The following is a 21394-nucleotide window of genomic DNA, read 5'->3' on the forward strand; positions in this document are numbered from 1 at the left end:
CTACTATAAATTTTATTATTTACTGCTTCTGTTGGCATTTATATTATGGCATGATTAGATTTTTAAAACATTACTTTTTATATTAGCTAGTTTCCTTCTAACCAACAAATATATGTATATACAAAAACCATAGAGAACACAAAGCAATTGCTATGTAAAGTTTACTTTTATTTCCTATAAGTATTTTTCAAAATTATGTTTTCTTCATTGCTTGATTCTCTTGCAATTTTTATGTCTTGAATCCTTTTCAGAGGTTGCAAACTTTGTGTTTTCATTTCCTCCAATGCACCCATCCTTTGCATAAAGAAAAATAAATAATGAAATAAATTTTCCAGAAACTAGTACAAGTCTCAGTGAGCGGGAAACATTTTTTGAGTGTAGAGAGAGCCAGGAACGTTGTTAGGTCCATTGTCTCTGCAGGGCTGAGCAAGTGAGCCTGGAGTCAGCTTTTCTCTTGTTTTCCGTTGGACTTGATCTACACTCCAGAGCCTTGTATAGCTGTGTGGCCTTTGTCTTCATGCTGCTTCCTGCTCCAATCATGTGGTTACTCTTGCTCTTGGAAACTCCAAGCATATCAATCAATGTTGCACAATGATTCTGCACAACAGATCACCCCAAACCTCAGTGACCTGTAGCAAGAAGCACTTACACTGATGTTCATGGATCTGGAAGTCATCTGAGGCTCAACTAATCTACACTGAGTCTCAGCTGGGAGGTTCTGCTTCTAGTGCAAGTTAATTTTGAGTCTGCCCCACATGTGTTCATTCTAGGCCCACGCAGTAGAAACTCAGGGAAAGTTTTTCTCCTTGAGATGTCTTTAGTGTAAGCGGGCATGCCCAGCAACCTCTGCTTAAGCCACATCCATTAATGTTTCATTGCAAAAGGCAAGTCACGTGGCCAAGTCCAACACTAATGGGGCAGGAACATACTCCAGTCACAGTAGAAGGGGAAGGAGTAAATATTTTATATACAATAATTTAAGTTATAACACACAGATCTTCTCCAAAATGATAATCCATAATGGCAAAAGAACTTCAAATGGAATGGCCTTGGTCTATCCCATTGCTGTTCTGATGCCCTCACATTGCCAAATCTGGCAGGAGTGGTATGTTTTTGTCAGAATCCTTCGCCTTGGCTCTCTAACCAACACCAACATGATTGCAACTTACCTTTTTATGTGCTTATGTGGAGCTGACGATGTTATGACCTCAATTATCTTGTTTCTATAAAATTTTTATTTTCCTTTAGCTAAAAAAATTTCACAGGCAATAAATAAATTTTAAAAGATGAGACTGGGATGTATAATTGAAATTTTTTAAATGCAGCACTGCACAGTTTAGTTATGTGCTCAGTTTGTGATTGAGAGGCAATGCCACCTGTCATACATGTGATCCGTTTATTAAAAGAGAGAGGCTATAGCTTAACCACAGTCTGAGTTTGTTGTCTGGTTCCTAAATTGGAAGTTCTACCACTTACGCATGTGCATGTTTGTGATCTGGTTACTAAAACAAAGACTTGTAATTCCTGACCACATGCCTTCTTGGAGATTTGGTGAGGCAAAAAAAGGAAGTGTGACCCAATTCCACATTAGTGATCTGGTTCCTAAACAGATGACAATATAGCTCAACCTCATGTTGTTTTTGTCATCTGTTACTAAAACAGAAGGCCAGGGGCTTGACCAAGTGCCATGTTGACGATCTAGTTACTAAAACAGAGTTCTATAGCACATTTCCACACATACTATATTTGGGTTCCAATTACAAAAACAAAGGGCATATGGCTTAACACAGTCTGCATCTGTGATCCAGTTCATAAACAGAGGGCCCTGGGGCTAACCTTGGACTCCTGTCTGATTTCCTGAAGAAAGAAGGCAGGCTCTGAACTGTATGGGGGTTTCCTCTGAGAACCAAAATTAGGTCAAGAATATTCTAATATGGGTACTAAAAAAATAATAACAACCTTAATTTCACTTCTCATCAGGAAAAAGTTTTCTTAGTTTTCAACAATTAATGCTAGTATTCCTATGGCATGGAAGGGACACACAAGCCTACCTACATTGCCGCTCTTCCCTATTGTGTCTGTATACTCACCTCTTTTTACTCTCCATTCAGCCTAGGCCCATCTGATTTTGGTCTTCTGATTCTTTATCCTCTGTTTGGTCACCTTTTTTTTCATAAGTTTTACTCTCCACATTTTGTACTCTTTAAGTCTCATAATTGTCACTATATTTTATTCAATTCCTCTTCTTGCTTTCACATTCATGTATAATCGTGGCCCATTTTGTTGAGTATTTTCATGTGCCATGTGTTTTTCTTTGTGCACAGGGATTTTCCTCAATGCATTGGTTGTTTTGCACCATTTCTTAAGACAATATGCGCTCAATATTTTATTCAACAAATATTGATGTAGGGCTAACTTTGGCTAGGTACGATGGAGCTAAAACTGACCACAGGAAACATCTTTGTCCTCAACGATCTTATGGCCTAATGGACAAAACAGAAATGTCAGCAGGAAGTTTTCATACACTATTGTTGGTGCTGTGATAAAATCAGGTATGGAATACATGGATCACATATAAAGGGAAGCACATTCAACCCTGGGGAACTCAAGAAGCTTGCCAGAGGAATGTCAGAGAAGTTGAGGCCTGAGGGAAGAATTTAGGGGAAGACATGGGTCAGAGAATGGTGCTGCAGACAGAAGGAACAGGCGAAAGCCCAGAGATGAAAGAAACCTGATGCGTACGGCAGCCTCTGAGAAGCTCAGGATGGTCAGCAGGTGGAGGATTCAGATGCAGGGGTGTTATGAGGCAGGACAGATGGCAGGGTCAGAAGATAGAAGCACTTGGGAGGCTTTGTCAAAGAATTTGGACTCTATGATGAAAACACTAGGAAGTCATTAAAGGGTTTCAAGCAGGTCACCTTGGCTCCTGGGACCTTGTTCAGAACAAGTACCAATATCTAGAAAGGTCACAGTCCTTGCAGACAGAATCAAGGTAAATCCAAACCTCATACGTTTGCTCACCCCAAGCAGATCTTCATCTCTTTATCTAAAGCTCTAGTTTGTTGCTGTTTCGCTCTTTTCCCTCCACCCCCTATCCCCTTCAGAAATGGCTTTCCTCTCTATCTGAAGAGAGTGGCTAAGAATTACTCCTCTAGGGCCATGGGTGTAGTAGAAGGAACACTCTGCAGTGAGGCAAGTAATGCAATGACATCTCATCCTATTGCTCTGCTGAATGCCAGATGGAAGCTGTCAAGAGAATCCTGAGAACCTAAATGACATTCTTTAAAGGAGAAAAAAGCAGGAGTGCTCTAACTGCGAGACCTTAAATCTCACTGTTCTCAGACAGAATTATGTGTCGGCCTGGAGCAGAGATGGTTACTATGAACCTATGAGATGAGTTCCTGCCAGACCTCAGTGAACTCTTGGCAAAAATGCCTTTACTTTATAAACAAAAGCCAAACATAAACCTGCATTAGATTTTTGTTCCTGCCATAAAATAATTACCGCAAACATTGTAGCTTAAAAGAACACAAATGTATTCTCCTAGAATCCTGGAAATCAAAATTCCCGAAACCAGCTTCAATGGGCTAAAATCACCATGTCAGCAGGACTGCGCTCTTTCTGGAGTCTCCGAGGAGAAATCTGTCTCCTTGTCTGAGGACTGCCAATATTCCATGGCTTGTGGCCTCGTCTTCCATCGTCAGGTGCATGTCTCCGGTCTCTGCTTCCTTCATCACTCTGCCTCTCCTTTTTAGTCAGATCTCCTCTGGCTCCCTTTTGTAAGGATTTGTGACTACATTTAGGACCCACCCAGATAATCCAGGGTAATCTCCCACATCTCAAGGTTTTTAATTTGGTCACGTCTTCCAAGTCCCTTTTATGATATAAGGGAACAGATTTACAAGTTCCCGGGATTAGGATGTGGATATATTTGGGGCCATTACCAATGGTCCACCACAATACCCATTTCCAGGAGGGCAGATATAACTGTTCTCTGGAGTTCTCACAGGTTCGCATACCAGTGGTACAGAGCAAGCTGATGGAAAGGCTAAGCATGAGTGAATTCAGTCAAGGCTTTGATCATGATGGCCGTTGAAATGGGCCTCTCTTTTGACCTATACTCAGAAACCATACCTTCAATTTTACCTTAGGCAAAGTACTTAGGCACAGTGATCATCGCCATTTTGAAAGGTAAAACACTCTTCTGATTCTTAGTGAAACATAATCCTTGTAGAACAATGTGCCCCCTGCTTCTGTCCAGCTCAGCCCTCACTTGCTGCCTTCTGCCAGAACACCAAGCAGATGCCTGCCTCATGGCCTTGGCACTCACCAGTCCCTGTGCCTGGAATGGCCTCCTCCTGATTATCCCTCACCTCCTTTATGTCACTGCCCACATGGCACCTTCTCTGTGAGACCTTCCCTGATGGGCTTGTTTAAACTGCAACCTTCCCCCGCAAAATGCCCCAGCCTCCTTCCTGCTTCATTTGCTGCTCACATATCTCACCATCTAACATTATTTTTCACTGGTTTCTTTGTATATTTGGTCTCCCCCAACTATACTGTAAGTTCCATAAGGACAGGCAATTTTCTGTCTCATTCTCTTATGTTCCCACTGCCTAGACCAGTGCCTAGCATTTAGTAGGTTCTCAAGAGATGGAATAAGTAGAAGAAAAGCATACAGAGAAAAGCATATGTATCTCAGCCACGGTCAGAGTCTGGGGTTGGCCTGTGGCTCTCTCCCTGTCACAGCACAGTGTGGCCACACATTTCAACCTCAGTATCAGGGAAAGCGAGGCGCGCACCCTGAATCCAAGTTCAGATTAAAGCACCAGAGTGTGTGGCCCCTACAGAGACTAAGCAGAACACATGTGCACAAATGATTCGTGCTAAATCTGAAATCATGTATCTCACTCCCTTGCTCCTTGTCTTCAGCTACATCATTCAACCTCTGAACTCCAATGTAGACTCTGCCTCCTCATTGCAGTATGCCCTGTGAGACTTAAACGAGGTCACGCCTGGCATAGAGGAACTTCTCCCTATAACCAGCCTCCCCTCCTACCTACTGCCTAATGATCTAGTTGGAAACTAGGTGTTTGGCATCTAAACAATCCAGTCCTGGTGGACGTCCCTTCTCAGATCTGCAGTTGGAGAACCCATTGAAGGGCACAGCTCCCAGAAGAGCTCTATATATTTACAGGCCTTCATCTAGAAAGACACTGCCAGATGGAAATCCACCCTCCCTTACCCATGTGGTAGTGAAACACATCTTCCGTGCAGCCTGGATTTTGTGGCAAGGCAAAATCCACTTAGAGTCATAGTGACCCTGGACTCTGGCCACACAGTGTCAGTATGTGTGTCAGAGTCAGCACATAGGCCATATACTATAAGACATATGGAGCTGGAGGCACTACAGCTGCTTCGGTGGGGTGAGCCACATGTGGAAAAGCCTGTGTGAAATAAGCAAAGCTGGGGTGAAAAAGGCCTGCTGGGCAGGCAATGGGAAAAAAATGGGCCATTTCCTCATCCCTTCCAAACTGCCTTGTCATCAATGGCTTTTGAAGAGGAGCAGAAGGAGCAGGTGGCCAGGAGGTCTGAGCTGCTTCAGGAGCAGAGATGGCATCTGCCCAGGGTGTTACCTGGGGCAGGTGGAAGCACCTCCTTGGTTTCCTCCAGAATGTCAACTCTTTTCCAGGGGACAAACCTTTTTAATATCAGGCACAGATTTTGAGCCACATGTCCACTCCATATTCCTGCAGTTAGTGGAAATTTTCTTCCAGATGATGGCAGTAAATAGGTGCTCAGTCTTAATTTTGGTGTGATTATGTGTTTTTATCTTTTTCTGAGCCACCATAGAGGGAGTTTGTAGAGGCTGAGCCACGTTTATGACCCAATCCTTGTGCTAATTTGAACTAATTCCTTTCAGGGCTAAAGCGAGGGGACAAATAGACTAGTCTAGATGGAGCCATCACAGCCTGGCACCACTGTTGTTTTTCAGTTTTGTTACCAGCCTCCCATTCCTGTGCCCTTCCTGCTCATCTTGCCCAAGGCTACAATGTGTCTGCCTCTTTGCTTATGGTGGGGAGGGTCTCACAATGCCTTGCATTCCAGTCTCAGTATTTAATTCCTCATGTGGTGAAAATCTTGGAGCCAGGAAGGACTCTGAATGTCTTTCTGGTTATGCTGGTGTCACTTGTACTTCACATCTAGACACTATTGGCAAGCGGATGGCAGGACACCCGCTTTGGGGTTCTGCTAATCAGAGAGAGGAAGCTGTGTTGCCCGTGGTGTGGGGCCAAGCATGAAAGAGAGATGCGGGCAAGAAACTCTCTAGACCTAATTCCCAGCAAGCTCTTGCCACACTGGTGCTTGGGGCACACTTAGAAAATGCATGTTTTGTGCTGGATTGAAATAAGTGTGTGAGAGTGCCCAGGCTGTGTAGAGGGGACTCTGGCTGTCCAAGAGCCTGTCCAGATGTCCCAGTCTACCGGGGCTCCCACCATGGTGAACTGTAGCCAACTCACATCTGGCTGAGAAGCCCTGACCCATTAGTCTTCCAGGAAGTGCTCTCTTGGTAGAATGAATCTTTGGTAAAGAGTAGAAATAGGCAATGTTCTGAGCTTATTCAGCCCATCTTTTTTTCCAGAGAAAGAACTGTCATCAACTTAATTCTACACCTTCTGTGAAAGTTAAATTGAGTTTGGATTCACCTAAAATCTGGTCATGGACGCTGTGGCCCTCAGCTGTGCAGGTCTCTGCATGAGGCTGGACTGACACTGGAGGTGAAGGCCTCACAGAGCAAGCTCCCAGCAGAGCAGAGATCCCTGTCCTTCCAGTGGCCACATTTCATCTTATCAAAAATTCTTGTCTGGACTAAAGACTCAGGCACCCTGAGGTTCCTCTCCCATCAGGAAAACACATTCAATTACTCTGCTCTTGTATCTTGAAATGGTAGAGAATCTGAACATGGCAAGTCCCATCACACAGTGAACTCTTCTTGGCCTTCTCACAGATTTGAGGATGACACTGAGGGCGGAAGGCATATAGGAAAGGTTGCGCTTTGGAACAAATGGAGGATTCACATTTATTCATTCAGCAAACATTCATCCCACATCTAGCAGGGGACAGGCCCTGTGATGGACTAGCAGTAAATACTGTGTCAGATGCCCTCAGAGGGCTCATTATCTACTGGTAGAGGCCAATAAAGAGACAAAAAAACTCCCAGTGGGAAGAGCAGTGATAGAGTTTGGGGAGGACTGAGGCACTGACGATGCCTGGAAAGGCCCCTGAGCTGGTGGAGGAAGGTGGATTGAGAGGGGCTGGCTTCCAACCAATACTGCGTGCTCCTCCCTGAGAGTCAGACCCAGGGCAGAGGACTCCACAAAGGCAGGGGGAACCCTCTGACTCACCTCCCTGCTTGCACCCAATTTCCAGACACAGTGGCTGCCCAGAAGGGAAAAATATAGGAGTTCCTGAGAAAATGCTCTTCTTTGCTTGTTAGAGTCACAGTGCTGCCTGTCCTCTGTGTCCCATCAACTACCCTGTCTATGCACCCATTTGGATACTGTAATTCCCAGCAGATGTTAAGGACGAAGCTGAGCAGGCAGGCCTGGGATGTTTTGTTACTAATGCAGGACAGGGCAAAGTCCCCCAAGTTGGGGTGGGGAACTCAAGCCCTGCACTGAGAGAGATGAGAGTTCTTGGTGGAGCATAAGCAAGAATTCAAAAACATGCTAAAGTTAGTGTCAAAAGGAAAGTTTATGAGAAAAGGGGTAACACTCCATAGACAGAGTGTGGTCTCCTCTCAGAGGCAAAGAGTGAGAGAGCCTAAGAGACGTGAAGACAGTGAGAGAGACAGAGTAAAGAGTACCAGGAGAAAGACACTTAGAGGGACCACTGAGAGGGACCCTGAGTGTCTGGGGAATCCAGTTTATATATCATTGTTTACTTCCTGTGAGTTGCGGTTTAAAGACTTTGTTTACCCATTTCATTTGACATGGACATACAGTGAGGAAGGAAAGGGAAGAGTATGTAACTGAAAAGGTAAGAATGTGTAGTGTGAAAGGCCTGTTGGCCATTCCCAGCCTTTAATCCATAGGTTCCTTATGGTTTTAGCCATAGAGAATAAACAATTTTATTTTGTGTAGGGCAGCCACTTGAAGACTCTGTTCTTCCTGTTTCCCCTTCCCAGGTGTGGGGAATGGCTTGTCAGCAATTCCAGCAGAAAATCTCCCTTTGTTCTGCAGGTATCCTCCCGGCCTGGCTGCAGGGCTGATCAGCAGGTTGCAGTCTCTGAATGTGGCTTGATTAACATTTAGTTTTTGCTTCCTCCCTACATTATCACCATGGTAGACAGCCATGGGGCAGAGCAGCATGCCCTGGGAGAAGGTCTCCTTTGGGTATTAGAACTTTATGTGATTTTGCAAGCATGAGTGAGCAGCAGAATCCCCTGGGGAGCTTGTTACATACAGGTTGCTGGGCCCCATCCCCAGTCTCTAATTCAGTAGGTCTGCAGGTGGAGTTGGAGAACTTTCATTTCTGACCAGTTTCCAGATGCTGCTGGCCCAGGGAACACACTGTGCTAGACTAATCAAAGATAAACCACAATCTTCCCACCTTCAGAGACCCTCAAGCAAGAGATCATCTTTATCTACAAAGCGGCACCTGAGGAATGGTGGCAGGAACTGCAAACTGTGCTCATGGGTGTGCACAGCCCCTAAAGCTCTGCAAAAATCCCCAATCACCTGTGCAAGAAAGGGTGAGAATGTCCCACCCACTCTCTCCTTTGCAAGTCCTGCGTTCAGGTAGCCCACTTCTCATTCAGATATACATGAACAGAAATCACAGCAACTCTGACAATGGAGTAATTACCCCTCAGCCAAGCCCAAGGAAAAGGGATGCAGAGGAGGGGCATAGCTCTGAAGAGTGAACCAGGTGAGAACTGTAGAAGATGCTTGTTTGATGTTCTTTAATACTTTAGTCTTTAAAAGCAATGCAAGAGATTTGATTTTTTTTTTTTTTTAAAGCAGCAACCATAACAATCAGGGGCACAAAGGAAACGGACTAAAGTAATAAGGGACCAAATGAAAGTGCAGTATTAACATCTTTACTAGAGAAAATAGAAGCAGGATTAACAGTACAAAAAAAAATTAGTGACATGAAATACAAAACGAAGAGATGAGAATTACTAGAGAAAAGATGAAAAACACAGAAACCAAGAATAAAAATCTAATTAAGAATGATTTGTGTTCCAGAGGAAGGAGCGTATTAGAAGAACAGGAGAAAGACAATAATCAAAGTGGTTTTCAGGAAACAGTAATGAGGAAGAAAATGATGTTGTTCTAAATATTAAGCCTCCTCACAAAAAATACTCCAGCCAAAATTAATGCAAAAATATACAGCTTAACATGGCATGGAACACATTCTTTTAAAATTTCATATATGAAGACATATTTTTTATTAGTGTCCAAAAAGAAAGAAATGATCTTCAAAGTAAAACTTAGGCCACCATTCTGACCTCTTTGTTCCTCCCCCACATTAAACAACAGAAAGGACTGGACATATTTCAATTGAACTTTGAGGAGAAATTTTGTGATATTCTAGAATTTTATACCAAATTAAGTGTCTGTCATGGGAGAAAGGGGGAAAAGTATTATCAGATTATAAGAACTCAGAAAATGTAATGTTCACAAATGCTTCATTATCAAATTATTTTTAAAAGTTCTTTAGCAGTTATTTGGATGAAATTCAAGTACTCAGGGTTGGAATGATCATAAAAAAAATGGAAGTGAGCACTGAAATCAATTAATGTAAGAAAGTAGCAGTAGCTCTTATAAATTTTGTTGCAAAATTAAATGCAGAAGCCAAGTATCATTCTAGAAAAAGTTGCAAATAGTAGAAAACATGTCATAATAAATCTCAAATTAAACTTGCAAAGACTAACGTGTCAGGTAAGGAAGGAAAAAAAAGGTATATACATTTTCTTGCCACACACAAGGAAAGATGAGAAAATGCAATTTAATTTATTGAATTTGATAAGAAATTATGGCTTGAGTAATACGGTTGATAAATGGAAAGATATCCACCAACATAATCAAAACTAGGACAACTGTAGAGATTTTTTTGTTTGTTTGTTTGTTTTTTAACATAAGGAAGTTTGAAGACTAGAAAGCAGGAGATGAAATAACGAAAGTACAGCCCAACATGTTATAACAATATATGAAAACATAATTAGATTCCATCATTGGAAGGCAAAGAACCCCATTAGATTTTTTAAAAATCCAACTCTATTCTCTTTATAAGAGATGCACAGTCTCTTTGTAAGAGACATACCTTTTTAAAGAGATGTGTTCAATATAACACAGAAAGCTTAAAAACTAGAGAGACAAACATTTGGCAGAAAATCTATACAGAAAGAAAATAAGCATAGACACATTGATGTAAAAAAATATTTTTTTCAAACAGAAGACACTTAAATATTTTTAATGATTAATTGTGTTTATTGATAAAAGGCACTCTATGGTTCTGCACCCAATTCCAATGTATGGGTTTTTTCCCCGCATCACCAAGCAATTCTCCAACACCAGCTGGGTGGCCTACAATTCAACTCAATTCTGACACCATTTAATGAGATAGCATCAGTCAGATTCCAGAAGTACGTAGTCTCACAAGGCTACCCTTCACTTCAGTTGCCAATGGCAGGTCCAGGTTGTTACCTATGCTTCTGAATGATTGGCTATAGAGGCATACCACGTTTTGTTGTGCCTGCTTATTATGCTTTGCAGAGGTTCTATTTTTTATAAATTGAAGATTTTTGGCAACCCTGTATTGAGCAAGTCTACCAGAGCTATTTTTCCAATAGCATTTGCTCACTTGATGTCTCCGGTTATAACATTTTGATAATGCTCACAACATTTCAATTTTTTTCATTATTATATTTGTTATGGGTGTCATGAACTACTACTCCAGGGAAAATATGCATGATAAGTAAGAGAAACAGCCTTATTGCTGATATGGAGAAAGTTTTAGTGGTCTGGATTGAAAATCTAACCAGCCACAACCTGACCTTATGCCAAAGCCTAATCCAGAGCAAGGCCTTAACTCTCTTCAAATTTATTGAAGGCTAAGAGAGGTGAGGAAGCTGCAGAAGAAAAGTTTGAAGCTAGCAGACATTGGTTCATGAGGTTTAAGGTTCAGATGATGGTTAGCACTTTCTAGCAATAAAGTATTTTCAATTAAGGTAAATACTTTGGTTTTTTTAGATATCATGTTATTATATACTTAATAGACTACAGTATAAACATAACTTTTATATGCACTGAGAAACAAAAAAAAATTGTGAGACTTGCTTTTTCGCTTTATTGTGGTAGTCTGGAATGGAACCCTCAATATTTCTGAGGTATGCCTGTAAATCAGAAGTTCCCACTACACCCTCCTTGGGTTTGATTAATTTGCTAGAGCCTTCTTGAGTTTGATTAATTTGCTAGAGTGACTCACAGAACTCAGGAAAACAGTTTATTCACTAGATTACTGGTTTACTGCAAAGGATATTAAAGGATACAAATCAATACCCAGATGAAGATACATGGGGAGATCTCGAAAAAAGCTTTTGTCCTTGTGGAGTTTGGGGCCCAGCATGGTGGCACACGGAAGTGTTCTGGTTCACTCACCTAGCAGCTCTCTGAACCCTCTCCTATTAAGTTTTTATGGGGACTTCATTACATAGGCATAACTGATTAAATCATTGGCCATTGGTGACTGAACTCAATCTCCAGCCCCTCTTCCTTCCCAGGAAGTCAGGGGATGGGACTGAAAGTTTCAACCCTGTTTATGATTGGTTCCCATGGCAACAAGCATCTCTATCTTTAGGGACTTTCCAAAAGTCACCTCATTAACATAAACTGAGTTGTTGTTGAAGATGCTTGTTATGAATAGCCAGATACCTGTTTATGGCTCTGAAGCAATTTTAGGAACTGAGGACAAGAGACTATTATCACAAAAGATGTTCCCATTGCTATTATCACTTAGGAAATTCTAAGTGCTTTGAGAACTGAGCTAGGAATCATGGACAAAAGACCAAAATATATATTTATTATAAATCACAATATCACACACAGCCTGCCCATTCTGTAATGGAGGCTGACGACCTATTTATCTTGATGTCCTCCCAATGCCCTTCCTGGGCTTTTTCTCACTTCCCGGATGTTGCCATCCTTTCTGATGACTTCTATTATCTTCTTTATACAAATAACTTCCAAATCTGTATCATTAGCCCATATCTATACATTTTGCTGCCTTCTGGGCTGTTCTGTTGGACTGCCCTCTGGAACCTCCAATGCACATGTCTAAAATTTAACATGTCACCTTCCTCTGTAAGCCTGTTTTCCCTGTTACCATTCGGCTGAACATAAAGCCCAGTGTCATCCTAATTGGATCATTCTCCTTCGCACTCCACACACAATGAATCATCAAGTTTTGTCAGCCTCTCTCCTGCATGGCTCTTGAACCCTCTCTTTCTCCATAGTCCATAGTGATTTCTAAACCTGTTATTTCTATAGCCTATCTGGTTGTCCTGCCCTTTGTACCAAAAGAGAATAATTTTTCTCAAGCTCAAACTTGATAAGGCAATTTCTCTAATGAAAATCCTTTAGTTCAGGGGGCCCCAACCCCCAAGCCACAGATGGCTACTGGTCTGTGGCCTGTTAGGAACTGGACCACACAGCAGAAAGTGAGTGACAGGCCAGCAAGCAAAGCTTCATCTGTATTTGCAGCTGCTCCTCAGTGCTAGCATCACCTACTCAGCTCCACTCCAGATCATCAGGCATTAGATTCTCATAGGAGCATCGGTCCCTGGTACCAAAAAGGTTGGAGACTGCTGCTTTAATTCATTTTACCCAAAAGATAAAACCAAGCTTCATTCTTCGAAAATCAAATACAGACTTACCATATGTTTCAGCAATTGCACATCTGGGTATATCTCCCAAAAAGTGAAAGCAGGGATAGGGCTAGGTATTTTTACACCTATGTTCACGGCATCATTATTCTCAATAGCCACAAGGTAGAAGCAATACAAGTGTCCACGGATGAATAAACAAAATGTAGCATAGACATATAATGGAATATTGTTTAGCCTTAAAAAGGCAGAAAATCCTACAGTATGCTACATATGCTACACCATGGAGAAACCTTGAAGACATTTTGCTAAGTGAATTAGCCAGTCACAAAAAGACAAATACTGTATGATTCCACTTACATAAGGTATCTAGAGCAGTCGAATTCATGTTTGATTTTCTATAGAAAGTAGCATGGTGGTTGCCTGGGGCTGGGGGAGGGAGGAATGGTGAAATAGTGTTTAACAGGTATGAAGTTTCAGTTGGGGAAAATGAAAAACTTTCTGGAGATGGATGGTGGTGATGGTTGTACAATGATGTAAGTGTACTTAACGTGGCTGAATTGTACCCTTAAAAGTGGATAAAATGGTAAATTTATGTTATATATATTTACCAAAATAAAAAAAAAGTAAAAATGAACACAATCAACCAAGCTCCTCACCCTGGCTTACAGGCCTTTATTGATGAGCACCCTACCCACAGCTCTCACCTCATTCAACATATGGCCAGTCAGTGAACATGTAGCACTTTCACACCCTAGGCCTTGGTGTGGTGTTCCTTCTCCCTTCCACTACCCCTCTTCCCACTGGCCCCACTCACCTGGCAAACTCTTACTTTAGGTCTCAGGTGGCGCACCAGTTTTCCAGGAAGCCTTCTAAGACCCGCTCCCCTTTTCCCGGGGGTTTCTAAGTCAGCCTGTGCCTCACTTGTCACATTAAAATTACTCATTTGCTTGACTTTTGAGAGCAGGATGTGTGTCTCTGTGTCTTGCTCATCTTTGTATCTCCATCTCAGTGTCTGGCACAGAATCATCAATAACTATTTGTTGAATTAGGAAATCAATCTTTTTGGCACCGATGAAATTATTCAATTTAAATAATTTAAATTGATTATTTTTAACATCATTTTTATTTTTAAAAGTTTTTAAATATTTTTAAAATATCAGGACTCATTTAAAAACATTAGGTCTATAAGAACAATTTATGGAGATACAGTTCTCTTCACAGACTTTAATATGTTACTCATGGTCTTTGACAAATCAAGTAGTTCAAAAAAATAAGGTTCTAGAAGATGCAGATTATAATTATAAGGCTACATAATATAATTAATAAAGATAAATATATTTGTGTAATTGACCCTACAGAAATTCCATCATAATGGAAAACTCCTTAGGTTCTTAAAAATAAGAGATGTACAGGCCACGTTCATTAAACAGGATCCACTAAAAGCAGAGTAAAACAACAAAACTGAAACCTAGAAGAAAGAAAAACAAATAGGATTATAAATACAAAATGAGATATAAGAAGTATTCAAATTTAAAATTAAGGGAGTACTGTGCATAGTTACATGATAATAATAATGAAAATCTTTTGACTGGTTTTCTGAAAAAATATAAAATTCCAAAATTAAGGAAAAAAGCTAAATGGACTGATAATCATAGAAGAAATACTTGTTGGCATTACATCCATATTGTTTTTTAGGAATTTATTTTAAATTTGTAAAAGATCAATGCTGACAATATAAAAAACATAGAATTCTACTCAACTATTTTTTTTAAATACTAGTATCCTAACATTAAAAGATGACCCAGATAGCCAAATAAAAGGAAAACTATAGATTTCTGGAATCTGCATTTATCCTGCCCTTCTCACAGCCCCAGTCCAATTCCGTTCATCTAATTTCTGAATCTAAGTAAACTCTCAGTTGGTTAGAGTTTTTCCAGGCACTCCAGTCCTTTTGTTGGTCTTCAAGGAAATAGTTACTCATTTTCTCATAATATCTTTGATTTTGTCACTCTTCATTTCTGACCATGGCAGATGGGTCCCAATTTTCTCCTCTGTGAGGTTCATCACCCTCACCCATGCATTCTGCTAGCCTTCTCACCCAGGCTAACAACCACATATTTCCCTGTCAAATCTAAGGCTCAATCCTGAGTGTATATCAAAACTTAATTTTATAGTCAATAAACTGGGATGCAGGAAACAAATCTACTTTACACATTCTTCTTTAGTCGCTCTTAGTCATAGAAATGGCTTTGAACTTAGTCATTTAGATTTCCAGCTAGTTTCAGTAACCCAATTTAACTTGTTAGAACAAGTTAGGAGCATACTTAAAACAAAGCAGAAATTGCTTTACAAAGCAAGCAAGGAAAGAAAAAAAATCTAAAACTTTCTTTTATCATGATCCATACTAACTTAAAACATTGGTCTCTGTATTCATTCTTGGCTCAGTTATACTGATGGAATCTCAGAGTCTTAGCAACTAACATCAAGGGCTTATTTCTCAAATTGCATGTGCGTCATGGGTTAGCTCCGCGCTGTGGTCATTCCAGGACCCAGGAGAAAGGAGCAGCCCCTATTTAGTGTACATGTTTTTGTGGCAGAAGAAAAACAGAAATGGTAGAATGTGCAATGGCTTTTGAGACATTTGCCACTTTCATTTATCACTTTCACTCTCCTCTAGTTGGCCAAAGCATGATGACAATGGGCAGGGAGATATAGTTCTCTCACAGGTAGGGGAAACAAATAATTGGAAATAATATAACCTGTTACAGCCCACACTGTTGCTCATAAGCATTTATTTCCTTCCCTTCAGCCACAAAATATACTCATCTCCTCCCCATGGGAGACACCCTAAAAGTCTCATCCAATTACAACATAACATTTAAGATCTAGAACCTCATGAGATAAATTAAATCCAGGTGTGGCTTCTCTTGATCTGGAGACATGTGAACTAAGAAGACAAATTAACCCTCCCACACACACTCACTTATAGTGGTAGGACAGGTTCAGGCCAACTACACAATCATTCCTGTCTAGAAAGAAAAAAAAAAATGAGAAATACATAGCAGTCTAAGACTCAGAGCAATTCTGAAACTTTGTTGGATAGAACTTGGGGTGAGGAATATCCCTTGGTTAGACCCTAGTTCTATGTCCTGGAAATTGCCCTTGATTTCACTGCATGATTTCAAGCCTAATTCCTAGCGTCACCATCTGGGGGATTCAGCCTTTGCTACTCCTGTACTCATGTAATGATAGCATTGGAAAATATGTCCTTCTTGAGATCTGTGTAGCTCATCTTTGCAATTGCTTATGCCCACATAAGGTTGGGAACCCAAAGATCATTATACATTTTGAAGAGTTATAGTCTTTTAATCCCAGACTGTTGGCTCTTGGCCAGTACAGCTCTCTCAAATACTTAGTCGTATTTTTATATATTTGATTCCAATTGGTTTAAGCTAATAGCCACATCCACAATTATTTTTAAGACATACCTCTCTCTCAACCTAATACCCAGCTCCCTGAGAGAGTCATCTAACACATTTAGAGGTTTTAACAAGACATTTTGATTTGTTTTAATAGGCTTATATTGTTATTTAAAGCATTTCTCAACTTTATCTCTTCCTAGTTGGAGACGAGAAACAACTGCTTTCTTTCCTGCAAGTCCAGGAATTTCTGAGTTCTCTCTATTCCTGGCTTGCAAACCAATCAGTTCTTTTCTGAACGCATCTCTTTCTTGTAGCACCCTGTCAGATGCAATCAGTTACAACCAACTAGACATGCTGTTTCCCAGATTTTTTTCTCAAAGCCAAAAAGTTATGCAATATATATCTATCTGTCCTATAAGTTATCACAGGCCACGATTTTACCAAATGTTTTTGCTACTGCATAATAAGAGTTGTTATTTTTCTAACCTCCAATAACAGTTTTCTTATTTCCCACTGCCTAGCCCTGGAAACCATACATCATATTTTAGAATTTGTGTAATGGTAACCTCTCATTTCTATGTACTAATTTATGTATTGTTGACTGAAAACAAGTTATGCAATAGTAGCGAAGAAGCCCAAAGTCTCTATGGTTAATAACAACAAAGGGCATTTCTTATTCACATTATTTTTCTTTTATAGGATATCTACAGGTATTTTCTACTTTATCCTCATTCTGGGACCTAGACAGAAGGAACAGCCCCTGTATAGGGCATGCTGTTCTCAAGGCAGAGAAAAAAAGAACAAATGATAGAACCACACAATGTCTCTTAAAGCTTTTAATTGGAGGTGGCATATGTGACTTCTACTTAACATTTCACTGGCTAAGAAAGTGACATAACTAAACCTGATGGAAACGGAGTGGAAAAGCATAATGCTGTCACTAGGAGGGGAAGAACACAACTGGGAATGCTACACCTCCCCTTCAGCTGCTCTTCCACATAAACATGGCTTTGAACTTGCATTTTATCTTGTTAGAAAAAGATACATACTTAAATCAAGATGGGAATTACTGGCTTCTTAAGAGATTATAAAATTTTTAGAGACATATGCATTGTCTGCAGTGTGACACAACTCTAAAGTACATGAAGTGTGGAGGGGTGACAGCAGATGGCTGGATGAGTGGGAAACCAAACTACCAGGTGGCATTTTTTCCTCCAAGAGTCTCAACTGAGGGGAATATGTTACACTCACTGTATCCCAATAAGTTCTTGCAAGTTCACAAGTATGCTTGGAGCTGAACACGATGGAAAACTGCTCATCTGATGTCTTGAAAAGCTGGGACGTTTCCAACGAAGTGCTTTAGGGCTTGCTGGTCGGGCCCCAAGCAGAGTTCTCACCCCTATGTGCCCAAGACCCTCTCACTCCTCTTTATCTCCACAGTTCGACATGCAAAGGATAACTCTGGAAGAGTTGAAGCACATCCTCTATCATGCCTTCCGGGACCACTTAACAATGAAGGACATTGAGAACATCATCATCAACGAGGAGGAGAGCCTGAACGATACCTCAGGGAACTGCCAGACAGAGTTTGAAGGTGGTAGGTACCCTTGCTTCTGCTTTCCTCCTGGTCTGGGACAGGCCAACACCTCCACATCCTCTGTATAAAAAATGTGTTTACAGTCTCCTGGGCTGGAGTGCCCTTGTACTAAAGCCAAGAATCCAGAGCTGAGGCTAAATGACCCTTTTTACAAAGATGCAGCTAGTTTCTCTTTTTTCTATTTTTTTCCCCAAAGTCTGCATTTTTGTAAAACTTCCATTGACCTTGCCATTCCTCCAGTGACTCTTGAAGGTCTGTGATTAAATGTGTGGCTTTGTGGTATTTGCCTTTACTTAGTGGGGATTGCAGGGGTGGTAGAAAGAGCCTGTTAGACTGTCAGTAAAGTGTGACTTGGGAAGGAGCGTACCTTCTCTGAGTGTGTTTCCTCATTGATAATTCCCCCTACTTCACTGGACCTCTATACTATGATCTCTGAATGTGCTGGCCAAAAAGGGCCATATTCATGAAGGGACCCTCATGAACTTAGTCAGGTAGTTACAGAAGAAATAAGGTTGTCCTGGGCCTAAGAAGGGACCCATGAGAAGCCATTTCTCTTGGGCTCATGAAAGAAAACTTACAAAAAATAAATAAATAAACAAAAAACAAAACAGCCTACCTTATCCTCTAATTAGTAGAGTTTTTCAGGGAAGCTACACAATGTAATCCCTACTTCCAACTTTGAAAATCAGAGTTGCTTTAACAATTAGAATTTTTAAAATATATTAAAGCAGTATAGCAGAGTACCAAGCAATTTTTAACTTGTTCAATGCTGAGGTTTCTTAAAAAGGCTAAACTACTTAAAAAAATATTTTGCTGAACATAGTCAGAAGTCAATATATACAAATAAGCAATCACATAGACACCAGAATGCCATTTGGTTCCCTTGTCTTGGAACTGCTACATTAGAGCTAGCCGAGCCATGGTGGGGAGGCTACTCAGGGTTGAGCTAGTCCAGGTGGCCACAGCGGTTCATTAAGACCTGGGCCCCAATCAGCCCTGTCTGGGTTACGCTGCTACATTAGTGTGCAGCATTAAAGGCCATGACAAGAGGAAACAGGAGATGGCTTGTACTCCAAGATGACAAACTAAATTAACTCAAGCCAGGGAAATAGGGAGTGATGGGGACTGGGGTAAACTTGAGAGCAATGCCCCCTTGTAAAGACATTCAAATGTAAAATTTTCAAAAGTGCTGTGTACAGCAAACAGAAACCAGCTGCGGTCCAGAAGTTGCCTTGGTGTTCCTTCTTGTAATGCAGGCCATAGGATCAATGACTGTATTTGAAGCTTCACAGAACACACAGGGTAGGAAGGTCACACCCAATGCCATTTCCAGCCAGACAGGCAAGGGGATTGGGAGGGTGAAGAGGGCAGGGATTGGACTAAAACTCGGTAAAACAACAGGCCTGGACTCCCTGCTCCATCTCATTCCTAGCTGAAAACTATGTGCTCAAATAGTGGAAGCATCTGGGGCTCTAGTCCCTCGCTGTCAGCAACCACTCTTGAGAAAGAAGGAAAGAATATTTCTGGGCATTTTCTACAAGAGCCTTTGTTTGTGGAGCAGTGTTTTGTTCAGAGAAATGTCACAGGTCTTAGTAATTTAAAAAAAGGTCAGACTGCACTGGGAAGTAATCTGAGCTTTAAGCAATGTCTTTTTATTACTCAAAAGCTCATATATTAATGAAATAAATGACTGACAAAGGGATTTCTAAATGGAGTCTTACTGGGTCTGCTTTAATGATTCATACATATATAACATTGGGAACAACTATCGTTGGGTGAGGGGATAAGTGATAAGTGGCAGGCACTGTACTAAATGCTTTAAAATTCATGATCTTATTTAATAAAAGAAACATTATTTTGTTATTAGCACACTGCTTTTTGGAAGTACCTCTGTGACCTTGATTATATAATCCCTTTTGCATATTTTCATGTCAGAGAGTGTTTTTTCTTTCTTTCTTTCTTTTTTTTTTTTTTTTTTTTTTGTCTTATATTTGGTTATTTATTACAAGTTCAAGCTGGTTTATGCATTTGAGTTTAAGATTTTTCCAATCATGGATATGATGATCTAAGTCACAGGTGCATATGTTTAATGCCCATAGCCCTCTCCATGGTCAGGAAAGGGCCTACCTGATTGTATTTTGGGCAAAGGTGTGTAGGAAGAAAGAATATACAGGGTCTGAGTTCATCCCCTGGTGCCCTAGGACTGAGAGTCCATTTGAGACCCTGTGGCTGATCTTGGATGCCTCCCTTCCATTTTTCTGCCACGTCTGCTACCCACAAACAGGGACCTGCTAGCATTTTGAACCTTTCCCTGCTCCTACTGCAGCCTGATGATACAGTTGCATGGCTCATGCCTCCTAAATTTCCTCACCCCCCTCTCAGGCCTTTGGGCCCTCACTGTCTCCCAAGCTGCCAACTCCTTGATGCCCTCTCTTCCCTAGCCCAGGTGACAAGCTCTGTCCAGTCACTTGAGCCACGCCCAACTGACATCTTGAATCCCTTACCCACCTATCAGCTTCCACCATGCCAAGTCTTGGTAAATCCAGCATCTTACTCTGAAAGAGCAAGGTGGTTTCTTTTCTTTCTTTAAAGCGATGGAAGTCGTTGCTCTTCAAATCTCATCTTCTTCATAACCCACACTGACCAATGAGAGGGAATAAAGTGGGCAAGACATTTCCCCCAGACTCCAGGGCCCTGCTCAGGCCACTTCCGCTCTTGCTGGTCCTTGACCAGGAAGCCCTTTCCTCCCACTCTTTTTGGAGCCTTGCTGCAGTAAGTACGTACATGCTGATTAGCTCTCCTGTAGAGCCTGTAATTCATGGACACTGGAAACCCTGCCCTATGTGGTATCAGAGGAAGGGATCAATGACTAACAAAAACTTAAAGATGCAGAAGGTGCTTGCCTTAAAAAGGTGAAAGGACACATCTGTCTCAGAGCAAGGAAGGAGATAGTTCATAAAACAGACATTTTGTGACAGAGTTGGAATTTAGATAAACCCACATCAGATGGCTTTGAGGTTAGCAAAGTTGGATTCAAGATTGAGATTCTAGAGTATGGAAAAGGTTTAAAAATGCTGCTGTCGGCAACCCATGTGACATGGAGTCAGAAATTAATAGGAGAATTTCCAAATGCCATCGGCATCATTTTATGTTAGTGATTATATTTTCCACTTTTATAAATCTTGGGTCTGATACTTTTACAAAGGTGTTCAGATTCTGGCCATTAAATCAAGAAATAGTGCTTATTCCTTCTGCATGAATGGAAGATTAAAGAAGATAAATAGGCCAGGAGCCCATGGAGTATAGAGCCCTTGATGGGAAGGTTAGGGGTTTTTTGTCCATTCAGTTTTCATTTTGGCTTGATTTTGTTTTCATTTGTTTGCTTTTTAGGTCAGCACAAACGACAAATACACACACACATAACAGCCCCTCACACATTCCAATCTGCCTATCTTTATAGTAGGAGGGCTCTATGATCATAAG

General features: G+C 41.0%; 1 protein-coding gene across 1 annotated transcript in view; it reads left to right on the forward strand.

The window, feature by feature from the left end:
• Positions 1 to 21394, forward strand: part of CALN1 (calneuron 1) — a 409688-nt gene that overhangs the window by 379837 nt on the left and 8457 nt on the right. Inside the window, exon 5 of the mRNA XM_039849137.1 lies at positions 17755 to 17911. Within this exon, the coding sequence (XP_039705071.1) occupies positions 17755 to 17911 (157 nt within the window). The remainder of the gene's footprint in view (positions 1 to 17754; positions 17912 to 21394) is intronic.

This window comes from Pteropus medius, unplaced genomic scaffold (genome assembly GCF_902729225.1).
Source record: "Pteropus medius unplaced genomic scaffold, Ma_sr-lr_union100, whole genome shotgun sequence".
NCBI lineage: Eukaryota > Metazoa > Chordata > Mammalia > Chiroptera > Pteropodidae > Pteropus > Pteropus medius.